General features: G+C 33.1%; 1 protein-coding gene across 1 annotated transcript in view; it reads left to right on the forward strand.

The window, feature by feature from the left end:
* The window catches only part of DEG7 (DegP protease 7), a 60,608-nt gene extending 37,672 nt beyond the window's left edge, over positions 1 to 22,936 (forward strand). Inside the window, exons 12-24 of the mRNA XM_086447292.1 lie at positions 1,811 to 1,891; positions 3,614 to 3,663; positions 6,085 to 6,250; positions 11,358 to 11,870; positions 16,903 to 17,085; positions 17,793 to 17,895; positions 18,875 to 19,045; positions 19,366 to 19,445; positions 19,530 to 19,757; positions 20,372 to 20,587; positions 20,693 to 20,850; positions 21,353 to 21,464; positions 22,302 to 22,936. Coding sequence (XP_086303418.1) covers positions 1,811 to 1,891; positions 3,614 to 3,663; positions 6,085 to 6,250; positions 11,358 to 11,870; positions 16,903 to 17,085; positions 17,793 to 17,895; positions 18,875 to 19,045; positions 19,366 to 19,445; positions 19,530 to 19,757; positions 20,372 to 20,587; positions 20,693 to 20,850; positions 21,353 to 21,464; positions 22,302 to 22,478 — 2,238 coding nt within the window. The 3' untranslated portion in view covers positions 22,479 to 22,936. The remainder of the gene's footprint in view (positions 1 to 1,810; positions 1,892 to 3,613; positions 3,664 to 6,084; positions 6,251 to 11,357; positions 11,871 to 16,902; positions 17,086 to 17,792; positions 17,896 to 18,874; positions 19,046 to 19,365; positions 19,446 to 19,529; positions 19,758 to 20,371; positions 20,588 to 20,692; positions 20,851 to 21,352; positions 21,465 to 22,301) is intronic.
* The last annotated feature ends 1,659 nt before the right edge of the window (positions 22,937 to 24,595 follow it).

Consider the following 24,595-nt stretch of genomic DNA (forward strand, 5'->3'; position numbering starts at 1 on the left):
CTTGGGCTGTATTGGTTCTTCTTCTTTGACTAGATTCACCTTGGGCTGAATTGAAAGTTCTAGGAAATGTAGAAAAGCATCATTGGATCCAATGTCCTAAGGTTGAAATTCCTACTTAAAATTTCATCCACCTTTAGCATACGGCGACATGCATCAACCATTCTCCAACTGTTATCCATTGCGATTTCTTCTTGATTTTCTGGACATTGACCATTGATATAACCGTTGACCTATTGCTTTTCTGATCATGAAGGTCGGCCCACGTCACGAGGAGATAAAATTCTTCCATGTATTGAATGACACTACAATCCCATTGTTGGAAATTTTGACTGTGTTGATAGAGATCTCTAGTATAGTTTTATGGTAAGAATTTACATCTAAGATGGGATTTAATCTTTTTCCCAGAGAGAAATCTTCTCTTTTTCTTGTCATAGATGATCTGTTTTAACATCTTCCCACCATGCTAATGCATAACTTGAGAATTTGGAGTCCATAAACTTCATTTTACGATGATCCAGTACTTTCTTCAATTCAAAAACATTTTCTACCTTCACTAACCATTTGATAAATTCATCATTATCCCGATTCTGATTACGAATTTAATGATTTTCAAACCCAAATTTGGCCAGATCCCCTCGTCATTGCATCCTCATTTCATCACTTTCGATCTAGTCTTCTTGTAATCTCCTTTAGCGCTTGTTCCACTCTATCAAGTCGTTGCTTCATCGTAGGATCCCTCTTTGATGGCATCTTTTCCTCTTCCCAAGGTATTCAGCCTGCTCTAATACCGAATAATGAAAATTATAGTTTCTCTCGAAAAGATAGAGAGAAAAGTGTTGATAAATTTAAGAAAGAAACTAGCAGCAGAAGAAATAGTGAAATATCCACGTACTTCTTCAATAAAGAACCTTAAATCCACAAGGCAAGGCAAAACGAATAATTCGCTAAGAAAATTAAAGTTTATTCAAAGAAAAATCATAATAATTATGAATAATGTCTCCTACCATGTTTTAAATAGATTTTAGGACTTCTACTTTGACTTTTCCTTGTACTCCTAATATGCTTTCTTGAAATAAAAGCTTCCTGAAATAGTAACCTTCTCGAAATATAAACTTTCCAAAAATAGTAATTTTCCTAAAAAGTAAATTTCGTAAAATAGTAAAAAACCCAATTCGACTAAAACTCATCTTCTAACCTTAAAATACTCAATACTACGTTCCTACACAAATTAGGACTCAAAATTATTCTAAATTTGACCTAAAACATGAAAAATAAGACTAATTGACACGTGGCCTTATAGTGGTTGCAGTCTGAACTGCATCAATTTCTTTCAGTATGATAAATTAGGGGGTCCAACTCAAAACCAATTGGCAATGAGTGGAGAGGCCCAAGAATTTATAAGGACAGTGACAAGGCAAGTTATGTCCGATGTGGGACTAAACTCAACACAGTAAACCTTTCTTTTTTAGTGTCACATCTCTAAAATAATTTTAACATTAGTTGAAACTTGAAACTAGTTATTCGATGCATATTTTAAATTAATGGTTTTAAAGGATAAAGATGAGGTAATAATTTGATAATTAAATGAATTCAATATAAATTTTGTGTTCTTAAATCAAACTGCCTGTGACCAAATTGTCCTAATATCATAATATGCTTCAAAACTTAAATTGATTTGATTGTGCTTGGAGCTGAAGCTAGCTGATCAGTTGAACTTCTGGTTGATATTGTGTTTTTGATCCTTGAGCTTGGTTTACGTTACTTTGGTTTTTGCTGCGAAATTTAAGATTTCTATCTGGCAATGCTTCAGGTTCAGGACTTGCACTCTATAACTCCTAATTTCTTTTTGGAAGTAAGTGGTGCAGTGATCCACCCCCTTTCTTACCAACAGGTGGGTTTTATATTTAACAATTTCAGACCATGTCTTTCAATATATGAAAATGTGTTAGTTTCAACATTTCAATTCCCTTTATTTGTAAATAGTTTTCTAATTAGCTGTGTACATGGAAGCATGTATCAGTTTGAAATATGGATACGAAATGTGGTACGTATTGACCACAACAAACCCAACTGTTGACATGTCAAGACTTCAGTTGATTTATTACAATAATAGAATCAAAGTTTGACATTTTCATGAAATATTCCATATCCACAAGGATCAATATGAAATAACCAGCAATTTCTATTTGATGTAAACCACTATTCATTTCATGAAATACTTTATGAACAGTAAATTGTGAGTGAAATAATCAAATTTCATGTACGAAAATGTAAGATTTATTTGGAAGTATTTTGCTAAATAGTAATTTGAACAAAATATTCCTTTTTGAAAAAAAGTATTTTAAAAATATTCATTATTTTTTTATAATAAAAATTATGAATTACTTGTGGAAAGGACTTGTAAATTACATTTAGTATTCATTCGTTAGATGAAATGAATTATTAGTTAATTATCAATATATAATCTTTTTTTATGTATTTTAAGCATATTAACACATTCGTATGAGCTCACATATACAATCCCCCATGTTCTAATTTGTTGGATAGTTTTAGTATTACATTCATACATATCTAAAACTAAGAAATAAAATAATCCGTGAATGTCATACTCAATAGTTTTTTCTTCATTTAAGAAAGGGTTTTATATATTAAGGTTTATGTAGTTATTGTAACACTATTATTATCATTTCCATATAGAATATAGTTGTGTTTGCCTGTTGGGCTTGCAACTACTTGGTTCAACGTGTATTAGAACGCTATTGGTCTTCATTTCCACCCTCCATATGATTTTATTTATTTATTTATTTATTTATAGTTTGGTGACTTATTAGTGTTTTTTCATATATGTTTTATCATTTCTCACTTATGTTATAAAAAAATTCTCAATATATTACTTATCAAAAAACAAATCTCAATATTTCCATCATTTCCACTACATTTATGTAAAAATTGGATTAATTTCCATATTGATTGTAATATTTATATTTTCAAGCTGTGACTGATATAGACACCTAAACAAAATTCTTACCTTGGCAAATGGAGGAATAATAGCGGAAAATAATATATTTGATAAACTAATGTATGCATGAACAAATTTTCTCCTTGTGTTTGGCATGAGTATAAATTAAGAAGTCTCTCATGGATTTTTTTTTCCCCTAAAAGTGGATTGCCCTTGATGCATAAAATAAAATAAAAATTCTGGCAGTTTATATAGGTTTTGCATATGGTACACTGTTGATCAATGGAAAGAAAGGAAAATCATGTCTGCTTTATAAAATAAAAATTCTGGCAGTTTATGTATGTTTTGCACATGGTACACTGCTGATCAATTGAAAGAAAGGAGAAGCATGTCTACTTTTCAACCATTGTGGTTATGTACAATGAGCTGAATATGAATAAATAATGTTGATTTTTATTTTTTTTTTCTTTTTGATTGATATAATGTCGATGTATTGGGGGAGCTATAGTATTTCAATATCTTATTTATATGAAACTAAAAATATTTACTAACATGAATATCTTCTACCTCATTAAGTGCAACAATTCCTTGTATTCTTACACATGTTAAAATTAACTAATAAGGTCATACCCTTTTATTTTGTTCTACTTCCAGGCGAGAAATTTCCGTTTCAACTGTGGTCTAGTCTATGTCAGCGAACAGGGGTAAGGCTATTATGATTTATTTGAGTATCTTGTGAATGCTAATTTGGTTTCCTTTCAAGAATTTCTAATGTTTACATACCTTGATACATTTATTTACAATTTTAATGAGAGAAGCCTGAATAGAATTGGTTAGACATTAAAATTTGAATGAGAAAAAATTCCGTCATATTTACATTTAATCGTACTATATTATCAAGGTCATTTTGTCGATAAGAATAAAAATACATTACCACAAACCTATAACCATGTTAGTTTTCAAAAATTGCAAAATATAATTTTATTATGTCATCTTCAAAATCAACTTATTTATTTTAAATTACAAGTGGCCCTTACTATATATTAAATGATAAAACATGCCATAAAATTAGACAATCTATTTCAAATTCTAAAATATTTTTTTGGAGGAATTATTAAAAAAAAATTAATCGTGCATAAATCCTAATTTTTGTAATACATGTGCCTTTGAACATGCCACCTACTAGTTATTAATTAATTGTAGTTCATTCCTTGGATTTTTTTTATTTATGCATAAGCTTATATAGAAAACTATATTTTTTGAACTAGAATTTCAAATAATTTTGTATCCTGCTCTGTATTACCTATAAACTCTATTTCCTCGTTTGGATTCCTTTTATATGAATCAGATCATGCTAGGGTCTTGCAAACAGTGGTCTAGAGTTTGGGATTGTGGGGGCTGGATCTTTACTTATTGGTAGGAAGCCACAAGTTTGTAGGCATCTAAGGGATTGGGATATTGGTCCATTGCCAGATATTTTTGCATCTCTTGATGCTAAGGAGCGTTTTCTCTTATTCATTTCTTTGTCTTTAAAGAAAAGGCTTTGCATTTTTTGTATGATAAGAGTACCTTTGTTTCATTCAAATTTACAAGTTTACATTTTTCCTTTGCAAAATTGTTCAAAATTAAAAGTCTAGTTAATCAATTTAATTATTGGTAGAAGAAATTGCATTACATAGGCTTTATGTTTAATGAAATTGTAGAAGATGCATGTATTTTAACTATTCCTTGTATGTCCTTTGGAGTTGGGTCATTCTTGGTGCACGTTTGGTCTTATTTTTTAATGGAATACTCAGGTTCTCGACAGAAAAAATAGATTTTTTCGGTTACCACTTCCTCTTTCACCCCATTGGAATTTGAAGAGAAGGATGTGCTCCATCATCTTGAAGGAATATAAGGATTGTCTTGCTTTCAATCAGGAAGTTAATAATCCAAAAAAAACATGGTTTCAAGGCAATGTTTCGTTCAAGAGAAAAAACAAATGTGACAAGTAAATCCGAGACATTTCAAAACAATCCAAAATATTCAATGTTTTGTTTCAGTGTTGGTTGAAATCAGAATGTCTCGGCCAAAACAATACAAGATGATATAGCTACTTTTTGCAATGGCAAAATTGTACCAAATGTTCTTTATTTTAGGCATTGGCTTTACCCTTAGTTGTCCTAAATAAAAGAAGAAATCATGTATGAACAAATGAAACAAAATCTGAAATGGAATAACAAATCAAAACACTATGCTTACAGAATGGATGTGGGTGCAATGACCTTGGCTACTCTGCGATCTCCACCTGATCTTCCCAATTACTCGATCATCTTAAATCTATAGACAATCATCTAGGATCGAATTCGATTGGGTCCTTCAAGAAGTCAAAAAATCCGAGAAATGTTATAGAATTTCACCTAGGTTCTAAATTCTAACACTCAACCCTTCAATTTCTTAAATGTCTCAGTTTTCATAGCTGTCCTAAATTCTTACATACGTGGTTTTCTTCAAATATTCGTTCATAAATGAACCATTCATTGTCTATTTTTTCATTCTCAGTATTCAGCTGTCTTTGTGTTAATGCAAACCTGTCAATATGATGCGTGTATGGAGACACTGTGGTTAATTAAGAACATATTCAATCTTTGGTTAAAAATGGAGGGGCTTAGAACCATAGTTCGTTGGCATATCTGAATGTCAGTTTGAGGTCATGGGTTATGTTTAATATCTCTTCTCAAGAGTCTAGACAATGTTTCAGTCAGGAGTGAAACCGAGACATTCCTAGACAATCCAAAACACTTACAAGACACTCAATGTTCCATTTCGGTTTCAGCTGAACAATGTTGTTGGGTTCAACTCAAGCTCACCCCCCCACCCTCCTCGAGTGAAACCGAAATATTCCTCGACAATCCAAAACACTTACAAAACATTCAATGTTCCCTTTCGGTTTCGGCTGAAATGGAATGTTCCACTGATACATTATGAAACAGAGCAAAACTTTGAACCATGTTGTGGGATTCAACTCAAGCTTAGTCCCTCCCCACCCTCGTATAGAATTCATAGGAGATATTTGTTCTTGTATGCTGCTCAAGTGTATGTGGCTACCCCAGATCTTTGTTGTTATGACTAATTACAAATTGCAGGTATATGCTCTCAAGAGCAGGAGTTCCTCGCCATGCTATAATAAAGAAGTTTGCAGGGGAAGAGATATCACAGCTGGATGACTTAATCTCAGTTATATCGAAGCTGCCTAGGGGTTCTCGAGTGCCTTTGGATTATATAAGTTACACGGATCGTCATCGAAGGAAGGTACATGGTGATCAAGTATTGTTGTGTTTATCACCATGGAGGTGTTATTTATTGACTTTTTTTATGGCTGTTTAAAGTCTTTTTGATCTTGTCTTTGGTCACGTAATCTGAAAGATTTTAGGAAATTTTTACTCACTTTTCACTATAGAATAAATAAAATTTTCAAGAGTGTGTTGATGAATGATGATTATGAAGGTTTGGACTGCAAAATAAAAAAAAACTGTTTGTTTCTAATTTTCTTGGTTTTGAATTGCTTGAACTTGTTTGGATTCCATAACCCACCAGTACAAGATAAAATGGAACATTACGAAATAATTGGAAAGAACTCGACTAAAAAGGTTTAAAATCTTGTCCAAGCCGCATTTTATTAAGTTGATCTTTGGAAAGTTAAATGAGAATAAAAATTCATCATTATTGCTACAACTCTACAATTTTTTTTAATAAAGAAATGTTGGAAATAATATAAACAGAAATGAAAAGAATACAAATGGTACCAATCATAGTGAATTACTAACACAACATGGATTAAGAAGTTCATTTGTTAAGGAATTGCCTTCCTTCCGAATGTGATTTTGACCAATCATAAGGTTGAGTACCAAAACTTTTTAATTACTTCCCCTTCCATCTTGTAGAGGAAAGCAAATCCTATCATATCATATGTTTGCAAGGGCAATCGTCAAGCCGACCTTGACATGGTTCCAAGGCTGCCAAGCACGCTAATTTTTCCCTCTCACACCAGTTAACAATTACCCATTTAGAATCCTCTACATCTATAGTCTAACATCCTTGGACATAGTACGCAATTTCCAACATTGGAAAATACTAGCTACCCAACACTGTTGAACACCTTCTCTGAATAGGTCATTAACTTTTATTTTTCCTTGAAGCCAACTAGTATTGCTTCATTCGCATCATCTTGATGTGTCACAAAATTTGCTCTAAAGATTGCTAAATATGTAGAATATTTGCATATGTAGTAGACTCTAATTAGTATGTACTTAGATTCCTCAAAATTGGTGACTCTGTATCGTAATACTTGTATTGTTTAGGTGCTTATGCCATGTCCACAATATATTTGTCCAGTATCCCTGTTGTTTATGATTCTCGCACGGACTGAAATGCCCATGCATCTTGATATATTTAATTAGTTTTCTTTGAATTTTTTTTTTGGTGAATATAATGTTTGTGTTTTCAACTAATCCATTTTCAAATGTCTGTATGTATTTACATGCTAACTTGCTTAGAATGCATCTTATTTGCCCTTGATGCACTAGTGGTTTTCTAATTTTATTTAAAGTAGTTTCTTAAATATCTTCTAATTGTAAAAATAAATTATCAATTGTAACTATTTTCTACTAATTAATAAATTTTGGGCTAATTCAAAATTCTTTATCTATAATTAACATATAATATTTACATAATTTTTTGTATTTTTGAAATATTTTTAAAGTAATTTTTGGAAACATTTCCAAAATAATTTTTCTTTTTTTTTTCTTCTGAAATTTTAGATCATATGAAGCTACTCAACCCATATACCATTCATGCACAAGCTAGGGTACTTAGTTGAAGCAAAGAAAATTGGGGTTTCCCTTAATTGTCAGAATTTTCTCACAAATTCGATATAAATACATCATCTATTTGTAGATCTGATCCATTTGCATCATTAGATTGTATCTCTTGCAAAACACTACTAGAAATTTCATTGTCACCTTGAAATGGGTAGGTATCCCATATTTTTGGCTTCAATCTGCCTTAATGATCTCTCCAGCGTGGATTCTGACAAATATTTCAAAACAGGTAGTTACTTTACTTTACATCGATAAAGTTTATGAGAATCTATTTTGGATGGAAAGCAAGGCTTAAGAGTGGTCTCTACTGTGTGCCTCCTAGAATGATTGTAATGTTTCAATCGGTGTATAGTGCTTAAAACGGATCGAGTTCGGGCCAAATATGAGTAATATCCATATTCATATCCGAATTTTTTATTCAGATTCATATCTGGATCTGACTACCTAAAACCATATCCGAACATTTTTATTTTTACAAAACCCATATCCAGGTCTAACCCGACCGAATTAATTGATTCGGATCAAATAGTTTTGTACCGTTTAATGTTATTTCAATAGAAATCACTAAAAGTGTGTCTTGTACTCAAGACCTCTTCCTTTATTGAGGGAGGTCTTAGCCACTGTGACACTTGTTGGTTGTAAAACAATACCTAGCAAAATATAAAATATAACTTACAAAGTAATATATCATTCGGATCTAGGTGGATATAAGGATGGATCCGTATTTGACTCGGATCCGACTTAGGTCAAGTCCCATCAACCCATATCCGACCCATTTTTAATTTTGATATACTTGAAGGAACCAAACATGCTAAATTCAGATTCGGATCACTTGGATTTTAGATAAAATCTGACCCCTTTTAATCCCTATCGATGTATACATTTTGTGAATAGTAATTTTGGCCACAATAGTTCATTTTTTAAACTGTATGTTAGTTTTTCTTTTAAGGTTTGTGGAAACTAGAATAGTATAGTTGAATTAACCCCAATATTTTAGAATTTAATTCATTGGCTCCTCTTAGAGGTGGTGTTTTTTGCATGTTTGGAACAGATGATTATATTGGCCAAAGAAGTGTTTAGAATTGTGTTACTCTATTCTGTCTATTAAGAAAGTGTTGTTGCTACAAGCAACATTTCTTTTAGTTTTCAAGGACTTCATAAACCAACTTTGATAGGTATAGAAGTTTAGAAAGTGTTAATTTTATTGGGGATGGCGGAGATCATTCATGAAACCTTGTATGCAGACCTTTGTAACTTTTTCCCAACCCTATACACAAACGCGGGCACACACATTACACATGCTCACCTTCAAATCTTACAAGAAAATTCTATGGAGTTTTTTCCATTTGCTCTTTGCTAGGGAATTTGAAGGGGAGGAATAGTCAGGATTTCAAAAGGATGGAACTTAATGTTAATGAAGTTATCATGAGAATTTTAGGTCTTTTATTATTATTATTATTTTTTTGTAGTGTAAGGGTAATAAGGGTTTATTCTATGAGTACATTATGTTCAAGTGGAATTGTGTGACTAGTGAGGATTAGTGAGTTGGATGTTTTAAGGTCGAGATGACCAACCCAAGAAAATAAAAAACAAATAAGAAAGAAACGATCTTCAACTCTGAAATATTACAAATACCATCCCAACTTACAACGAAATCCTCCAAGAACACCCCTTTGAACTCTTTATAGATTTTGTACCATAAAAAAGGAATCCCTAGAACCGAGAAAACTAATTCTTAGTTTATTTGAGACCTCTCTTCAAACACTCTAGCATTTCTTTCTTGGTTTGTTTTTAATTTTTTTTTCAACTCTAGAATGGTGTTTTTGACGTCCTCCTTTGTATTTTTTTCCTTTTTCTTTTTCTCCTTTAATAAAATATCTTTACCTATAAAAACATGAATAATAATAATAATAAGTCTATTAAATTGTGGTTAATGAATCTAGTAGATGTGGATTATGAATTGGTTCGTATCAGTCTCTATAGTTTTGAACATACATTCAAATTGCAAGTCACCTTTCCACGGGTCTCGCTTGTGAAACTATCAGAGCAAATACTTCATTGAATCAAGGAAAAAAAATGATTAATTCATTCAATGAGTAAAAGATACAAAATAAAAGTAAGAACATAATACACACGCACACACACACACACTTATCTATCTATATATAAAGGGTCATGTTCGAGGGACATCTAAAACTGATAATTATTTTTACATCTCTCAAATGCCATCCATTTTACAAGATCCAATGGCATCTAGCGGTGTTGTAGAAAACATTGAAAAAATGGATGGCATCTGGGTGGTTTTGTAAAAATAGTTGTTAGTTTTAGATGTCCCCCGAACACATCCCATATATATACTAATTAAAAATGAAAGAAAGTAAAAAAAAAATTAAATATAAAAACTACAATTGAAACTGAAAAGTAATATATAATACAGAAATTTGTTGTAATACATCTGAACTGCATATGTTGGAACCAAGATTTAAAATCTCTTCTCGAGGCAATGTTTTAGTCAAACTGAAAACCCAAGACAATATCTACTAAAACAATTCCTAGACATTAAAAAATGCTTTTAGATACTCCCTAAACATTTAATTTTTGGGGACAATGTTGCATTCCTATCTTGGCCGATACTAGAATGTTCCGCTGTAATGGAACAAAACTTTGAACCATGATTTTAGACTCTTTTATCTTTAAAAATATGGGGAACAATTTCTAGAGGTGTATATTGAGATTTCTTTACGGATTTCTGTTGCTGTGTGTAGAGTAATCATGTGTTGTATGGTATGGTGTGTTTGTATAATTGATGGATGTTTTGGGTAGAGTTGTAATTTCCTTTTTTTCTTTTCTATTATCAATATATAATTTTAGTAGTGAACATTTACTCTTAACATTCCTTAAATCAATTATTTCTTTATTGTTAGGAGTTCTAGGGTTTGTGGAGTTCTTAGTGAAAAGCAAGGTCATTGAAAAAGAGCCGGCTCCAAATTTTTTGAGTGAGGGTTCAATGATGATGAGGTTATTGAAAGAAAGGAAAAGATATTGTAGAGTTCTATGATGCATATGTAGCAAAGATTATAAAAATTGAAAATGAATAGAGACGTTGTTTTGTTAAGGTAGTTCATTATGCATATTTTAATAAGAATTAGAAAGAATGTAAGGACACATACATGAACGCCACACACACATGCACACCCACACACACACTACAACTCTGCTTTCAATATCCAGGGGCGGAGCTAGTAAGGAGGCAGTGGGGGTAATTGCTCCCACAGAACTTTGAGATAGCCCTGTATTTTGAACCAAGTACGTGACCTAAATATCCTTTTCTTCAACTTCTAACCAAAAACCTCTGAATTTCTCCCCAAAACTATTCATGTTCAAGCTCTTCAACTGTACCATTTAACTATGGTTTGCCCCTACAAGAAAGTCCTGGCTCTGCCCTTGTAAATATCACACCCAACCTGAAAATATTCAAATATTATTGTAGATTTCCTCATGTTTGCTGTTTTATTTCATAATCTTTACCATTTTTGCAGTCTGTCCTAGTCACAATTGAGCGGCATGAGTGGTATGCCCCTCCTCAGATATACACTCGCAATGACTCTACCGGTTTATGGATCGCAAGGCCTGCACTGCCACCTGGGTCAGTGCTACTATCTTCTAGACTTCATTATGTCAGAAAAGACATTGGATGCACAACCGTTACGTCAACTATCGGTGAACCTGGTGTACATGGACTTATACTTCAAGATAAGAACAAAGATTTTACAGATGGGTTTTCTAGAATGCAGACAAGTGATGCTCACATTCGAGAAGAGTCACACTATTTTGATGAATCTAATGTCGAGACCAAGAAACAAAGACTGGAAGAAGATTCACTTTCCGACGGTGCTGTGATATCTGACTGTAGCGTACTTGAGCCTAGAGATGGAAAGTTGGAGGAACCAAGAAACTTAGGGAATACCAACTTCATGGACCATCGAGGCACAGCAGCAGCTAATGCTTCAGTTGCGGAACGAGTGATTGAGCCCACTCTTGTAATGTTTGAGGTAAGACATCATATTATTTTCTAATAGGGTAGTATATCTGGTATTGTCTTAAGTTCGAGGTTTAACCTCAGCTACAACTTTGACTTTTATGCATTATTGCTCTGAAATACACGCGCCCACCCATCCATGCAAACAAGCATGGATGCACACATGCACGTTTCATTGGATTGAGAAGATCGCCAATATTATGATTCATTGCTGAGCTTATTCCAATCTCAACAGCTAGTACTTGGATCGTGGGATTGCTGGAAAACTTCATATCACGCATGTACTATATATGTTTCCATCATAGGCTTCATATTATGATTCGGCTTGCACGCACACACATGATTTGTTTCTATCTTGGTTGATGTAATCATTATATTTGCATACACGCTCGGATGAACAAATGCTCAAACACATTGTTTGTTTCTATCATTGGGTTGAGGTTATGGTTCTGTTCCCTTCTACTCACAACCCTGTTGCTGAAATTTATAAATTCTTAATGTTTGAAAAGTATGTTTGTAGAAGTTCATTTGGAAAATTTGAGCAAATCTACCATTTTTTTAGTGAAGGGCTTTAGCACATTGACCACCATTAGTTAGAAAAGATATCATTTTGGTTGTCAAAAAAAAAAAAAAAAAAACAAATCAAAGTTCATTAGATGCATGTAGTGTGCAAATTTCAAGACAAAGGCACAAAGAGTAGGGGAAATATAATTTAGACACTGAGAGACTTTTTTGTAAAATTTTATTAGGAAAAGCTAAGCCAGTTGAGAGACAATGAAGCACTCTAAAAGAATGGACCTCAAAAGTGCACAAGATTCTAAGTCCTGATTGATTCAGGGTGTGAAGAGGCACCAAGTTCGTTTAGGTAGACAATAAACTTGGATAAATTTCAAACCGCATATGCGGTGGTATGCGATGGCATAAGCCAACACGCATATGCAATTTCGCACATTGCATATGTAGCGGCATACTTTTTTTTTTCTCGAAAATTGATTAAAAAAGAGCTAAAAATAGGAACAAAAGAAACAACAAAAACAATAAAAATAAAATAATAAACTTAGATTGAATGTTTGAAGAATACGTAAATTCAAAAAACAATAATTAAGCATCAAGCCATGAATCAAACATGAAAAGTTATAATTTATACAAATATGAAATATTCAAATACAAAGTACAATAAGTGAACCACTAACAGTGTAGTTAAGGGTGAAAGACATACTTAAAGCGCAAAGGTTTCTTAGTGCTTGAGGTGCAAGGCAAGGCACACGCCTGAGTGAAGTAAGGCATAATACCATTATAAAATTATAGGTTATGAACTTAATATTAAAAAAAATCAATAGTTAAAGATAGGTTTTAAAAAAATTTCAATTATAACATGTATATGTATGAGTTTTGTATTTTGTAAATATAGTAAAGTATTCATTCAATACTTCAAAAAAAGAAGCTTCAGTAGTAGCAGAAAAATTGGAGAGGACGAACAAGAAAAAGGTAAATATAAGCAGGCCAACAACATGTGTCGTTGGACCTACACATGACAACAATTAGGGTTGTCAATGGGTAGGTCCAGTCCGGGCTTGGTTGAGCCTTAACCCATCCCTAGAGAAGCGGGTTGTACCGTACATTACCCTGCCTCACATTTATTAAGGCATCTTCGGTTCGTCCCGCCTTGAGGCTTCACCAAGGCACTCACCTTGTCTACGCTAACTTTTGATATTGGTTACCCGCCATATACTCCTCACAATCATACCTAAATCCATTGTGGCACATCTCCGAGATCACTATTATCGTCGTCGTCGTTGCTTCTGTTCCCATCGTCGTTTGAATCATCAACTTCTTCAACGTTTACTTCATCCACATCCAAAGGTTCTTCAACTTCATTATCTTCCTCTTTTTGTATTTCGTCATCTTCATCTAGTAGGTTTTCACTCGATCAGCTACCTCTTTTTCTTGGGCTTTTCTTGCCCTTGGTGTCGGTGTAAAACAGCTTGCTCAACCCAAGTGAGGTCTTCTCCTTGAACACTATTTCATCCATTGCATTGATCAGCCGTGGATAATCTCCATCAGGTCATCAAAGGGAGATGGGGTTGTCGAACCTTGGTTGCTTTTTCCTCTATAAGAATTGTTTGTGTAATCTTTTATTGTATTACACGAACACCAAGCCATTGAGCTTTTTCTGCTCAAGTCAATTCCTCTTCTTGGTGTGAATATGCTATTTCAAATAAAGACATCAATTAAAAAAATATGTTAGAATAAGAAAATAAAGTAAGAATAAATATCAATTATCAATTATAAATATCATTTATCAATTATCAAAGAAAAAAATATTAGCCGTTGCAACTATCATCTCAAATGTATTCTTGTTGCACTCGCATCCGGATGCTGAACATGTTAGGCTAAAAATTTGTATGCCCAATATCTTTGGACATGGTTTCTTCAAAATTAGATCCACTCCATATTGCACCCACCAATCAGTTGTATCATATTTAGGATCTAAAATATTTTAGTAATGTGAATTTGAAGATTTGAACCTAAATAAACCATATTTATTTTTATTGTTCTTACTTGGAGTCTTTGAAGTTGTGTCTAATGACAGTCTCCCACTATTCTTCTACAGATCCAGTTGCGTTGATATCTTTGCTTGTTCATCTTTTGTTGGATACGTTCCAAAACATTAAGGAACCCAATCATGTGTCTAATTCACCACATCACGATTGGTAGTTATGCGTAACACAAATCAAGTCAACGGTCAAGGATTCCAATGAAAATTTTGTAATTATTTAGGTTTCCACTTATTTGGGTCTAGATTTATTGTTTTATCATTCGAGATTATTTTAGATTAGTTATTTTTTAATTTTGAGTTGTTTTTAAGTTATTAAGGAGTTTAATTCGAGTTCAAGTACTATTCACGTCATTTTTTATTAGGTCTTATTTTAAGGGGTCAAATCTTGTCGTATGGGTCAATTTTTGAGTCATTTGATAGGTTACTCAATTACCTATCCAACGAATTTAAGATTTCGCAATTCCAATGAGTTTTAGTTTTGAGAAAGTTAAAATACCAATATGGTGTCAATCTTGCACGAGATTAACTTTTCAAGGTCAAAAGAGTCCATTTTTATGTAATTTTAGGATTAGGGTTTTGAGTCTAGCCTATATATATGACTATTGTAATTAATTTTTATTAGTTTATGAAATAAAAAAGAAATTTTGTAGCTTTTTAAGTGATTGAAGGCCATTCATCTTGGTGTGATTCCAAGAAACCCTTGGTGTGATTTCAAGGTTCTATATTTCAATCCCTTCTCTTTTTTTTTTATATTTTTTTTATATTTTTAATCTTATATCTATTTTTGTTTTTATCCTCGTTCTTGATTATCTTGAATTCTTGAAACCCATTTTATTCTAACCTTAATCTTTTCCCATTTTCTTTATTCCATTATGCCTCCTCCTCCCTCCCCCCTTTCAAATGTTTTTGTAATTTGTAATACCCCCATATCATATCCATGTGTTGTCAAGATGTTGACATACCCCATTGATTGTTGCCCCCCCTCACTCGCCATTTAAATGTTTTGTCCCCCACCCCAAGTTATTAGGTAATTTAAAAACTCCTCCACCTTTTGGTGAATATTTCAGAATCCCCACTTATGTTTTTAAATTGATGACATACCCACTTTAACCTTATTGCCCCCCCCCCCCCGATTTGACATCCTTTATCAAATTGTTAAATATTTAACATACACCTATGTTTTCAAATTGATGACATGCCCTTTTGACCTTGTTCTTCTTTACTAGAGTAACATAAAATGACCTAAATACCCTCAATTTCAACATGTAATAGAAAAATCGTTTAATTTTTATTATTATTTTTTTCCTAAAATCAGTCATCTCCAAGCTCTTCAACCTCTATAGCAAATTAATTTAAATTTCATCTTGAATCCATCATTTTTGAACATCAATTTAACCCTTTGTAGAAAATCATATAATTTTCTATTAAAAAAATCTCATAATCTTCTAATTCAAAAAAACTATGTTTTTAGATTTGAAGAATATAGTAGATTAATCTGGAGGTTGTAAATTAGAGATTTTTTTTTATCCAAGAGGTTGAAGATGGCTTGTTTTGGAAAGAGAAATCAAAGGCTTCTTGATTTTAGGTTAAAGACGAGGATAATGAGGTTATTTTATATTAGTCTATTGGACAAGATCGAGTTCAAGCACTTATGTAGGAGTTTTGGTAAATATTTGAGATACCTTGTATTTTTAAATTGGTGACATTACCCCTTGATTTGGGTGTTCTTTGATAGACTAATAAGAAATTACCCAAAATCAATCATCTTCAAGTTCGAATTTACCATTAACTATAGTTTGCCCCCCTGGCAGAAAATCTTGGCTCCGCCCCTGCCTATACTCTATCATCTACCCCCAACCAAATACCCTAAACCTTCCCCTAATTGTAATTTCAAAATGTTGTAATTGGAAAACTGTGTTTTTACGTATCAACATATAGCCCATTGGGATTTTAGAAACCCCTTTTCTCAATATTTTTTTTATAATATTTCTTTCCACCACCCTTCCCAAAGTAGAACAACCTTAGAATCAAATAGATCTAGGTTGTCCTGCATCAGGCGGCTTGGAAGAATATGACTGAATTGAGAATGAAGGCAGCCCAATACAACAGAAACGACATTTGGTTGCCCCATCTATGCCTTATCAAAAATATTGCTCAAGTATCATGAATCATGAATCATGTTCCATCCTTCAGGTTTTTGTAGAGCAATAATTGGTATATATCTTATTGTGCGTGTGCATGCGTGTGGTTATATAACAATAAATTCTGCAAATGGTTATATGTATATCTTGCGATACTAAAATTTACATGGCATTTAAATTTGTGTGGCTATCTTCCAGTTATATCTTCTGTGGCGCCTATAAGTTATAGTTCACTTAAAGCTGAAATATATAAAATTTAAATGGTTATTTACAATATGGCTTAGATTTTATTTTTCTCTTGAGCATTATCTATTTACTTGTATTTAAGTTGAGTAAATTTTCAGGTTCATATTCCAGCATCATGTATTCTTGATGGTGTGCACTCACAACATTTCTTTGGGGCTGGTGTTATTATATATCATTCTCAAAGCATGGGTTTGGTTGCTGTTGACAAGAATACAGTTCCCATATCGGTCTCTGATGTGATGATCTCCTTCGCTGCATTTCCAATGGAAATCCCTGGGGAGGTAAAGTGCTAATCAAATATTTATACACATAAGATCAATGTTTAGGGCTGCTTTATCTTTTAGCTCTGTGACCTAATTGTCGTCCTTTTTTGTATGTGTCATGCCTAAAACTTGTAATTTTACACTGTTCTATAATTGGACTAGTTATAATATCTATTGATGTATTTTATTGACAAGACAAACAAGCAAATTGTTAGGAGCTCAGAAAGGAAAGAGAGCTGCTACTGGCACCCCAATTTTTACTTAGTACACCCCAATAAAAAATGAAGAAAATTAGTTAATGGTTGAGAATAAATAAAAGTTGGGTAAGCTCTCTCGGGTTGTTTTTTTTTTTTTTTTTTTTTTAAGGGGGGGTGGGGGTAGATTTCTAGTTTTTGGGTTTAAGATTTTATATGAGCCTAATCATAATTGTAAACAACTGCTGAAATAATTTGAGTCAAACCTTTGTAATGTTTGAATGGCGTGTTTTAATCTTCAATTGGGGGGTGATAAATAATTTGAGAAATTTGGGGTGTAATATGTAAAAGTTGGGGTGCCAATAGCAGCTCTCAATAACTGTTATATTAATGAGTGAATTGTAGTTGTGTAGTGCAAGTATGCATGCAGTATCAAGTTTTGTATCAGTATGGTATGGTGTGGAAACAGGTACGCTGGGATATTTTGAGTACACAATGGTCTCATAGGTCACAGTTATTTTGGCACTGCAGGTGGTCTTTCTACACCCTATTCACAACTATGCTCTTGTTGCCTATGATCCTTCTGCCCTGGGAGCTGGAGCCTCTGCTGTTCGTGCTGCCGAACTTCTTCCTGGTAAGTTCTATCTTTCACGTGTGAAATGCTCAATGAAATGCTCAATGTCTTATGTCGTTACCTTTATTTTTAGAGAGCTACTATTGGCATCCCAATTTTTACTTATTACACCCCCAACTAAAAATAAAGAAAATAATTGAACGGTTGAGAATAAGTAAAAATAGGGATGCCAAAAGAAACTCTATATTTATTGCTAGATTTCTATGTTTTTGGGTTTAGGTTCTACGAACCTAATCATAATTGTAAACTACTGAAGATGTTTAAACAAGTATTATAATGTTTTGTAGTGTTGAGATTATAGTTTGAGCCAAACCTTTGTAATGTTTGAACAGTGTGTTTTAATTTTTAAATGGAGTGAAAAATAATTTAAGAAATTGGGGTGTAATAAGTAAAAGTTGGGGTGCCAATAACAGCTCTCTATTTCTTTTATCTTCGATCTCTTCTGTATAGAGCATGAGTTTGTATGTCAAACTTGGTGTTTATCTGATTTCAGCAGAATGCTTTGAAATGTCCAATACTAAGGTTTTGTTGAGAGTCCACCATCTATATTTTACATTACCATACCCTGTACGATAGGGAATTGCTATTTGTTATTAAGTTGGTCAATATGTAGTTTAGAAAAAATTACTTTGTTGTCAATTCTCTTTCAAATTGCTAAAAAGATAATTTCCTCTTTATTACATTGAATTCCTATTTGGTTGAACACATTCCTAGTAGTTTTAATAGGATTCTTGGATGTTGGCTGCCTGAAAAAAAATATATCTTCTAAAAATGTAGTAGAATTTTTTCATGTATTTTAGAACTAATTCTTAAATGAATGTAGTGCTGCACTAATTGGCTTTTTAACTTCTCGTCAAAAATGTATTTTCCCCTTCTTAAATTCTTTCATTCAAAATTAGTTCTAGAATCTTCACAACAGCTCTGTGTATATATCGAGTGTGATAGTATTAAATTTTTTTATTTTTAATTTTGGTTACAGAACCTGCTTTGCAACGAGGAGACTCGGTCTATCTTGTGGGTTTGAGTAAAAACCTGCAGGCAACATCAAGAAAATCTACTGTTACCAATCCTTGTGCTGCTTTGAATATTGGTTCAGCTGACTGCCCAAGATACAGGGCAACCAATATGGAAGTCATTGAACTTGATACAGGTACTGTAATTTTCTGACTCTTTAAGTAGATCTTGAATTGGAATTTCTGATGCAGTCCTAGTTTTCTTCTGTTGCTTTAAGTGTTCTTTGGAGTGTAGTGTATTCATTTCACTTGGGCTGTTATGTTTCTGTTTTGCCTATAAATAGGCCCATCGAATGTAGTTGTAAGTCAGTTTTTAGTTGAATGAAATAAATTCAAGAGAGAATTTTCTCTTCCAACTTGACTCTCAACTTTTCTTGAAATTTTCACACAAATTAGTCTAAATTTTCAGATCTGATTGGATCAGTTCCCCTTCTGATTATCATATTTTTTGCTTTAGATTTCGGTAGTGCATTTTCGGGTGTACTAACTGACGAACGCGGAAGGGTTAAAGCAATATGGGGTAGCTTTTCCACTCAGGTTTGAGTTTTCAATTTCTTCTCCTGAACTGCATCATACATGGCATAATTCTAGCAAAATTTTAACGCTTACATGCCTTTTCAGCTGAAATATGGTTGTAGTACCTCTGAAGATCATCAATTTGTTAGAGGCATCCCAATTTATGCAATCAGCCAAGTCCTTGATAAGATTGTTCATGGTGCCAAGGGACCACCTCTGCTCATAAACAGCATCAAAAGGCCAATGCCTCTTGTTAGGATATTGGAGGCTGAACTTTATCCGACTTTGCTTTCAAAGGCCAGGAGTTACGGACTGAGTGATGATTGGATCAAAGTACACTTTGTTTTTCTTGCTACCTCTCCTCCACTCATTTCTTTCGTGATGCATTGACTATATGGATGCATTTTATCCTTCGTTGTTCTATATATCTTGTGAGATTCTGGAAGAGAATATGATTTGCTCTATAATAGGAAAATGATATCAAAGTGTGTTTTAATTTATCTCTAGGAATGAAAATTGTTAGTATTACCAATTACTTTGTGACAATGATTTCCGACAAAAATATTATATGTAAGTTATGGTTACGAGCCATTTGTAATTTGTAGTTAGAAGCCATCTCACAGACCAAAGGAAATACTTCCCAACTCCTCTTAGTGTTTTAATCTCGATGCTTTCTCTTTTGCATACTTATTGAGTTATTATCTGTAATTTAAAAAAAAACCTGTTCTTGTCTGTCAGCACCATGCAAATCCTTTTGACATAGTTATAGTTCTGTAGTATGATAATATATGGTCCAAGACCTTATTTAAACCCTTGGTTCTTCGGAACATGTTATCACCTTCCCTATCATGTTATATGTTTTTATTGTATTTCTTTATTTATCATCATTTTTATAAGTTATTTCTTTATCAATATTTACTTAATCCACTTATGAATTATCTTTGCAGGCTCTTGTCAAGAAAGATCCAATTAGACGCCAAGTTTTACGTGTCAAAGGTTGTTCAGCTGGTTCAAAAGCCGAACTCTTATTAGAGCAAGGTGATATGATCCTAGCAATTGAGAAAGATCCCATTACTAGCTTCCGTGACATAGAAATTGCTTGCCAAGAGTTAGACAAGTCTGATGACAGTGTAGGGGAACTCAATATGACTATTTTCCGCCAGGTGAGTTAAATTGGTCTTTCCTCTTCTTTTTTTCTTTTCTTTTTTGAGTTTCTCAATAAATACCAAAGAATTACCCTTCATAATTTCATTTGCTTGATCTGCCAGGGGCGAGAAATTGAACTTCTTGTAGGAACCGATGTTAGAGATGGAAACGGCACGACACGCATGGTGGATTGGTGTGGATGCATTTTTCAGGACCCTCATCCAGCAGTGCGTGCACTTGGATTTCTTCCTGAAGAAGGGCATGGTGTGTATGTGGCAAGGTGAGGTTTCTTCTTTGTATGGTACTGAAATCAAACTTCTTTTTATTTGGAGAAGATTAATAAACTAGCACATAAATTAGCTAGTGACAGGTGGGAGTCTGTCCTGAGGGTTTTCAAACACTTATGAAGTTATTGACTATCAGTAATAGTTTTAAGTTTAACCAAGCCTTAAAATGTCATCTCGAGATAATGTTTAGGTCGAGGAAAACTGAGACTGTCTCGACTGAAAAATGCGGATACATTCTGAAAATTCCAAAACAATCCCAAACATTAAATGTTTTGCAATCAATGTCCCATTCTCGGCCAAATCATTCCAAAACGGTATGGAACTTTTAACCATGGTTTTAACAATTCAACAGAATTACCACAATTCCTTATTAGTTGTAGTCATTGAAACTGGAACTTATTTAAAGGTAAACACTTACTTTTCTTTTAATTACATCCCTTCATTGATTTTCATGACATAAAGGAATTAAAAGAAAAATATTTATGTAATGTACAGATGGTCTCATGGGAGTCCAGCACATAGATATGGTCTCTATGCTCTCCAATGGATTGTTGAAATCAATGGGAAACTAACTCCTGATCTGGAGTCCTTTGTTGAAGTGGTGAAGGTATGATTCCGTTTTTATGATTGAATAGTGATTCTTCGCATCTGATTTAATATCCTTGTCCTTTCATTTAATTACAAACCTAAAGATTCTTATTAAGTACCTCTCCCCATGAATTCCTCACCATAGTATCTCACACTACATAGATAAAGTTGGTAATGTGATTAACCTCTTTAATTGTAAAAGAAAAATTCTGCCATGACCCTAGGATCATTAAGTGCATACTGATCCTAAATCTCAAAAATGCAATGTGACATACCTTTGGGCCCAATCGCCTTGTAAATTTTTGGACCATCCCTTGATGGGCGTCCACTGAAACAATCTGATTCATGGTTTCTAACCATTGGATTTGAGCTTTTTGTATGATGGACCAGGATAGTGGGTTAAAAGCATTAGGGTTACAAGCCATCGATGAAGAAATGCTCAAATTGGCTAGAAATCATCTATCAATCTCAATTTTTGTGTAGGTCCTCCAAAGTATGGACCTAACATTCGTTGGTTCAGTGGTACTAAAAGAATGTACCGTCGCATTTTTGGTCTTGTTGTCCATTCTTAAAGATTATATACTTAGAAAATATATAATTAAAATAGTTACAAACGTCCGATGTTTCTGGGTTGATCATCAGGTGTGCTCTTAGGTAGTGTTTTTTTTTTTTTTTCTTTTTCTTTTTATAGGTATAAGTAAAGACATACAATTTTTAAATATTATATACTTAAAAGATTTGGGGTCAGCTTCCTCGGCTACAAGTCATAAATGATGTTTAATGGATTTGTTATTATTTGCTTCCTTCTTTATAAATCCATGTTCCTTTGTTTATAATCTTATTAATGAATTAACAGGGATTAGAACATGGGGAGTTCGTTCGAGTGAAGACTGTCCACTTGAATGGGAAGCCTCGTGTGCTAACACTGAAGCAGGATCTGCACTACTGGCCTACTTGGGAGCTGCAATTTGATCCAGAAACTGCCATGTGGCATCGTAGAACGATCAAGGCGTTGGATTCTAGCATTGCATGAAGCATAATATTGGTGAGAGTTTTTTTCTCTTGGAAAGCTCGATAGTATCCCTCGGGATACTACTATGACTAGCTGTGTCTAAGCTTGTCGAGTTGAGTTTTAAATATATTGGCCCATTATAATTAGTAGAGCTGTATTAGCTGTATTAGTCATTAAACGGGATCTGACACATTGTATATTACCATTCTTCTATAAAACATCACCCACTAAGAATGGTTATCTATGAGGATGATTTACAGGTAAGGAGTGGTTTTCATTAAGGTGTTAATGGGTATATCTGAAACGAATTAGTCGGTTATGAGTTCTTGCTTGGGATCTGATAGTGGATTAGCTTTATTTGTAACTTATCAAATAATTCCGTCAACTACAGGAGGAAAACATACATTTACCTATTACAAAGAGGTGCAATTTGCTTTTGTATATTTATTATTATTATATTTAGAGAGATTCTATTGCCACACCAACTTTTCCTAATGCCAACACAAGATGTGTGCTAATTCTTTGGTGATTACATATGAATTGGGGTGGGGTGGGATGCACTTGCTTTGAGGATTAATGGGGTGCTCTATAAGAGACCCTGATACCTCGGTTCCAATAAAAATGAAGCTTTGGTTTTATTGGAAATACTCTTAAAAACTTGATACAGTAAATCAAAATTTCACCGCTGATCCGTCGACAAAAGGTGACCTTGGCTTTCAATCAAGGCAGTAAATTTAGTACTGCCAATTTTTCAAGGGGTTTTGGTCTAATACTGTCAATTTTTTAAGGGAGTATTCCTAAAAGGAAAAATTACTTCAAGGACTATGATTGAGGGATTTCTTTCTAATTAGTCCCTGAGTTTTGGGTGGCTGCTTAATAGTCTATTTAGTAAATTTTTTATTTCTTAATGGTACCTCAACCTCTTCTCAATTTATAATGTTTTTGAAATATCCTAACTACCCCTTCTTTTCATCTTCTTCACATATTTAGGTTTTTCAACATTGATTTCCATCATTTTTTACGATTTTTTATCTTGATTGACGAATAGAAATAATACATTGCTGATTTTGAATGTGTGTGTGTATATATATTTATTTATTTCAACGATTTATAATAAAAAATGAAGATCAAAGTGGAGATGCAAAAGATTTTATATGGTGTCTAGCTCACCACTTTTTATTTATTGTCAAGTGCGACACTTTTATTGTAAAGCTCACCAAATTTTTGTAGTTGAGTTCAACAATTATTTTTTAAATGTCAAACTCAATAAGAAAAGGTGGTGAGCTCAACGTTGGTAAAACTCACCCATTTTCGTTTTGAGTTTTTCTGTTTTTTTTTTTTTACTAAAATAGATTGAAAGATTAAAAACTTGACATAATAACTTGTGTAGATGATTTCAAACCAAAAGAACCATCATTGATTGATTTTAATTCCAAAAAAAAGTCAATTGTTTTTTTTTATAAAAAGCCTTAGATTTTTACATAAATCTTCAAAATACTAAAAAAAAAGTTCTTGAAAATGACTTCTTCTCAAATCCTTTCCATCAAAATGGAGTCTCCAAAATTTGGTTGGGATGTCAAAAATTCAATTTTTTTTTTTATACAAAAATGATGAGTTTGAATGATTATGATAGTTTCGATATTTTGATCATGAGAGATGTGTGAGTGGGGTTCATTTTCTGATTAGAAATAAAAATTTTACTAAATGGACTATCAAGAGAAGTCCTAAAATTTTGGGACTAATTAGAAAGAAATCCCTCCACTAGAGCCCTTGAAGTAATTTTTCCTTACTAAAATTTCTTAAATTATATTATACATTTTTTTTTAATATGTAAAGTTTTTTTTAAAAGTTATATATGAAATTTGGTTAGCTTTGATTCAGAACTGAATCGATTGTTGTTAAAACGGGGTTGGATTCTAATATTGAGTTCCGATTACACTTTCTCCAACAAGACTCTGATATCGGATTGGTTATTTGATCCAATCCTTATCAATTAATTTGGTCCCAAATTGACCCAACTCCAAACTAGATCCTTTCATTTGGCAGGCTCATAAACCAATATACATCCAGTACAAAAAAAATAGGCCCCTACTTGATCCGTGTTTAGTCTAAATATACTTAAATTGACCCAAATAGAC

The sequence above is a fragment of the Akebia trifoliata genome, chromosome 7, assembly GCF_017979445.1.
Source record: "Akebia trifoliata isolate Shusen 1 chromosome 7, ASM1797944v1, whole genome shotgun sequence".
In the NCBI taxonomy this organism is placed as follows: domain Eukaryota; kingdom Viridiplantae; phylum Streptophyta; class Magnoliopsida; order Ranunculales; family Lardizabalaceae; genus Akebia; species Akebia trifoliata.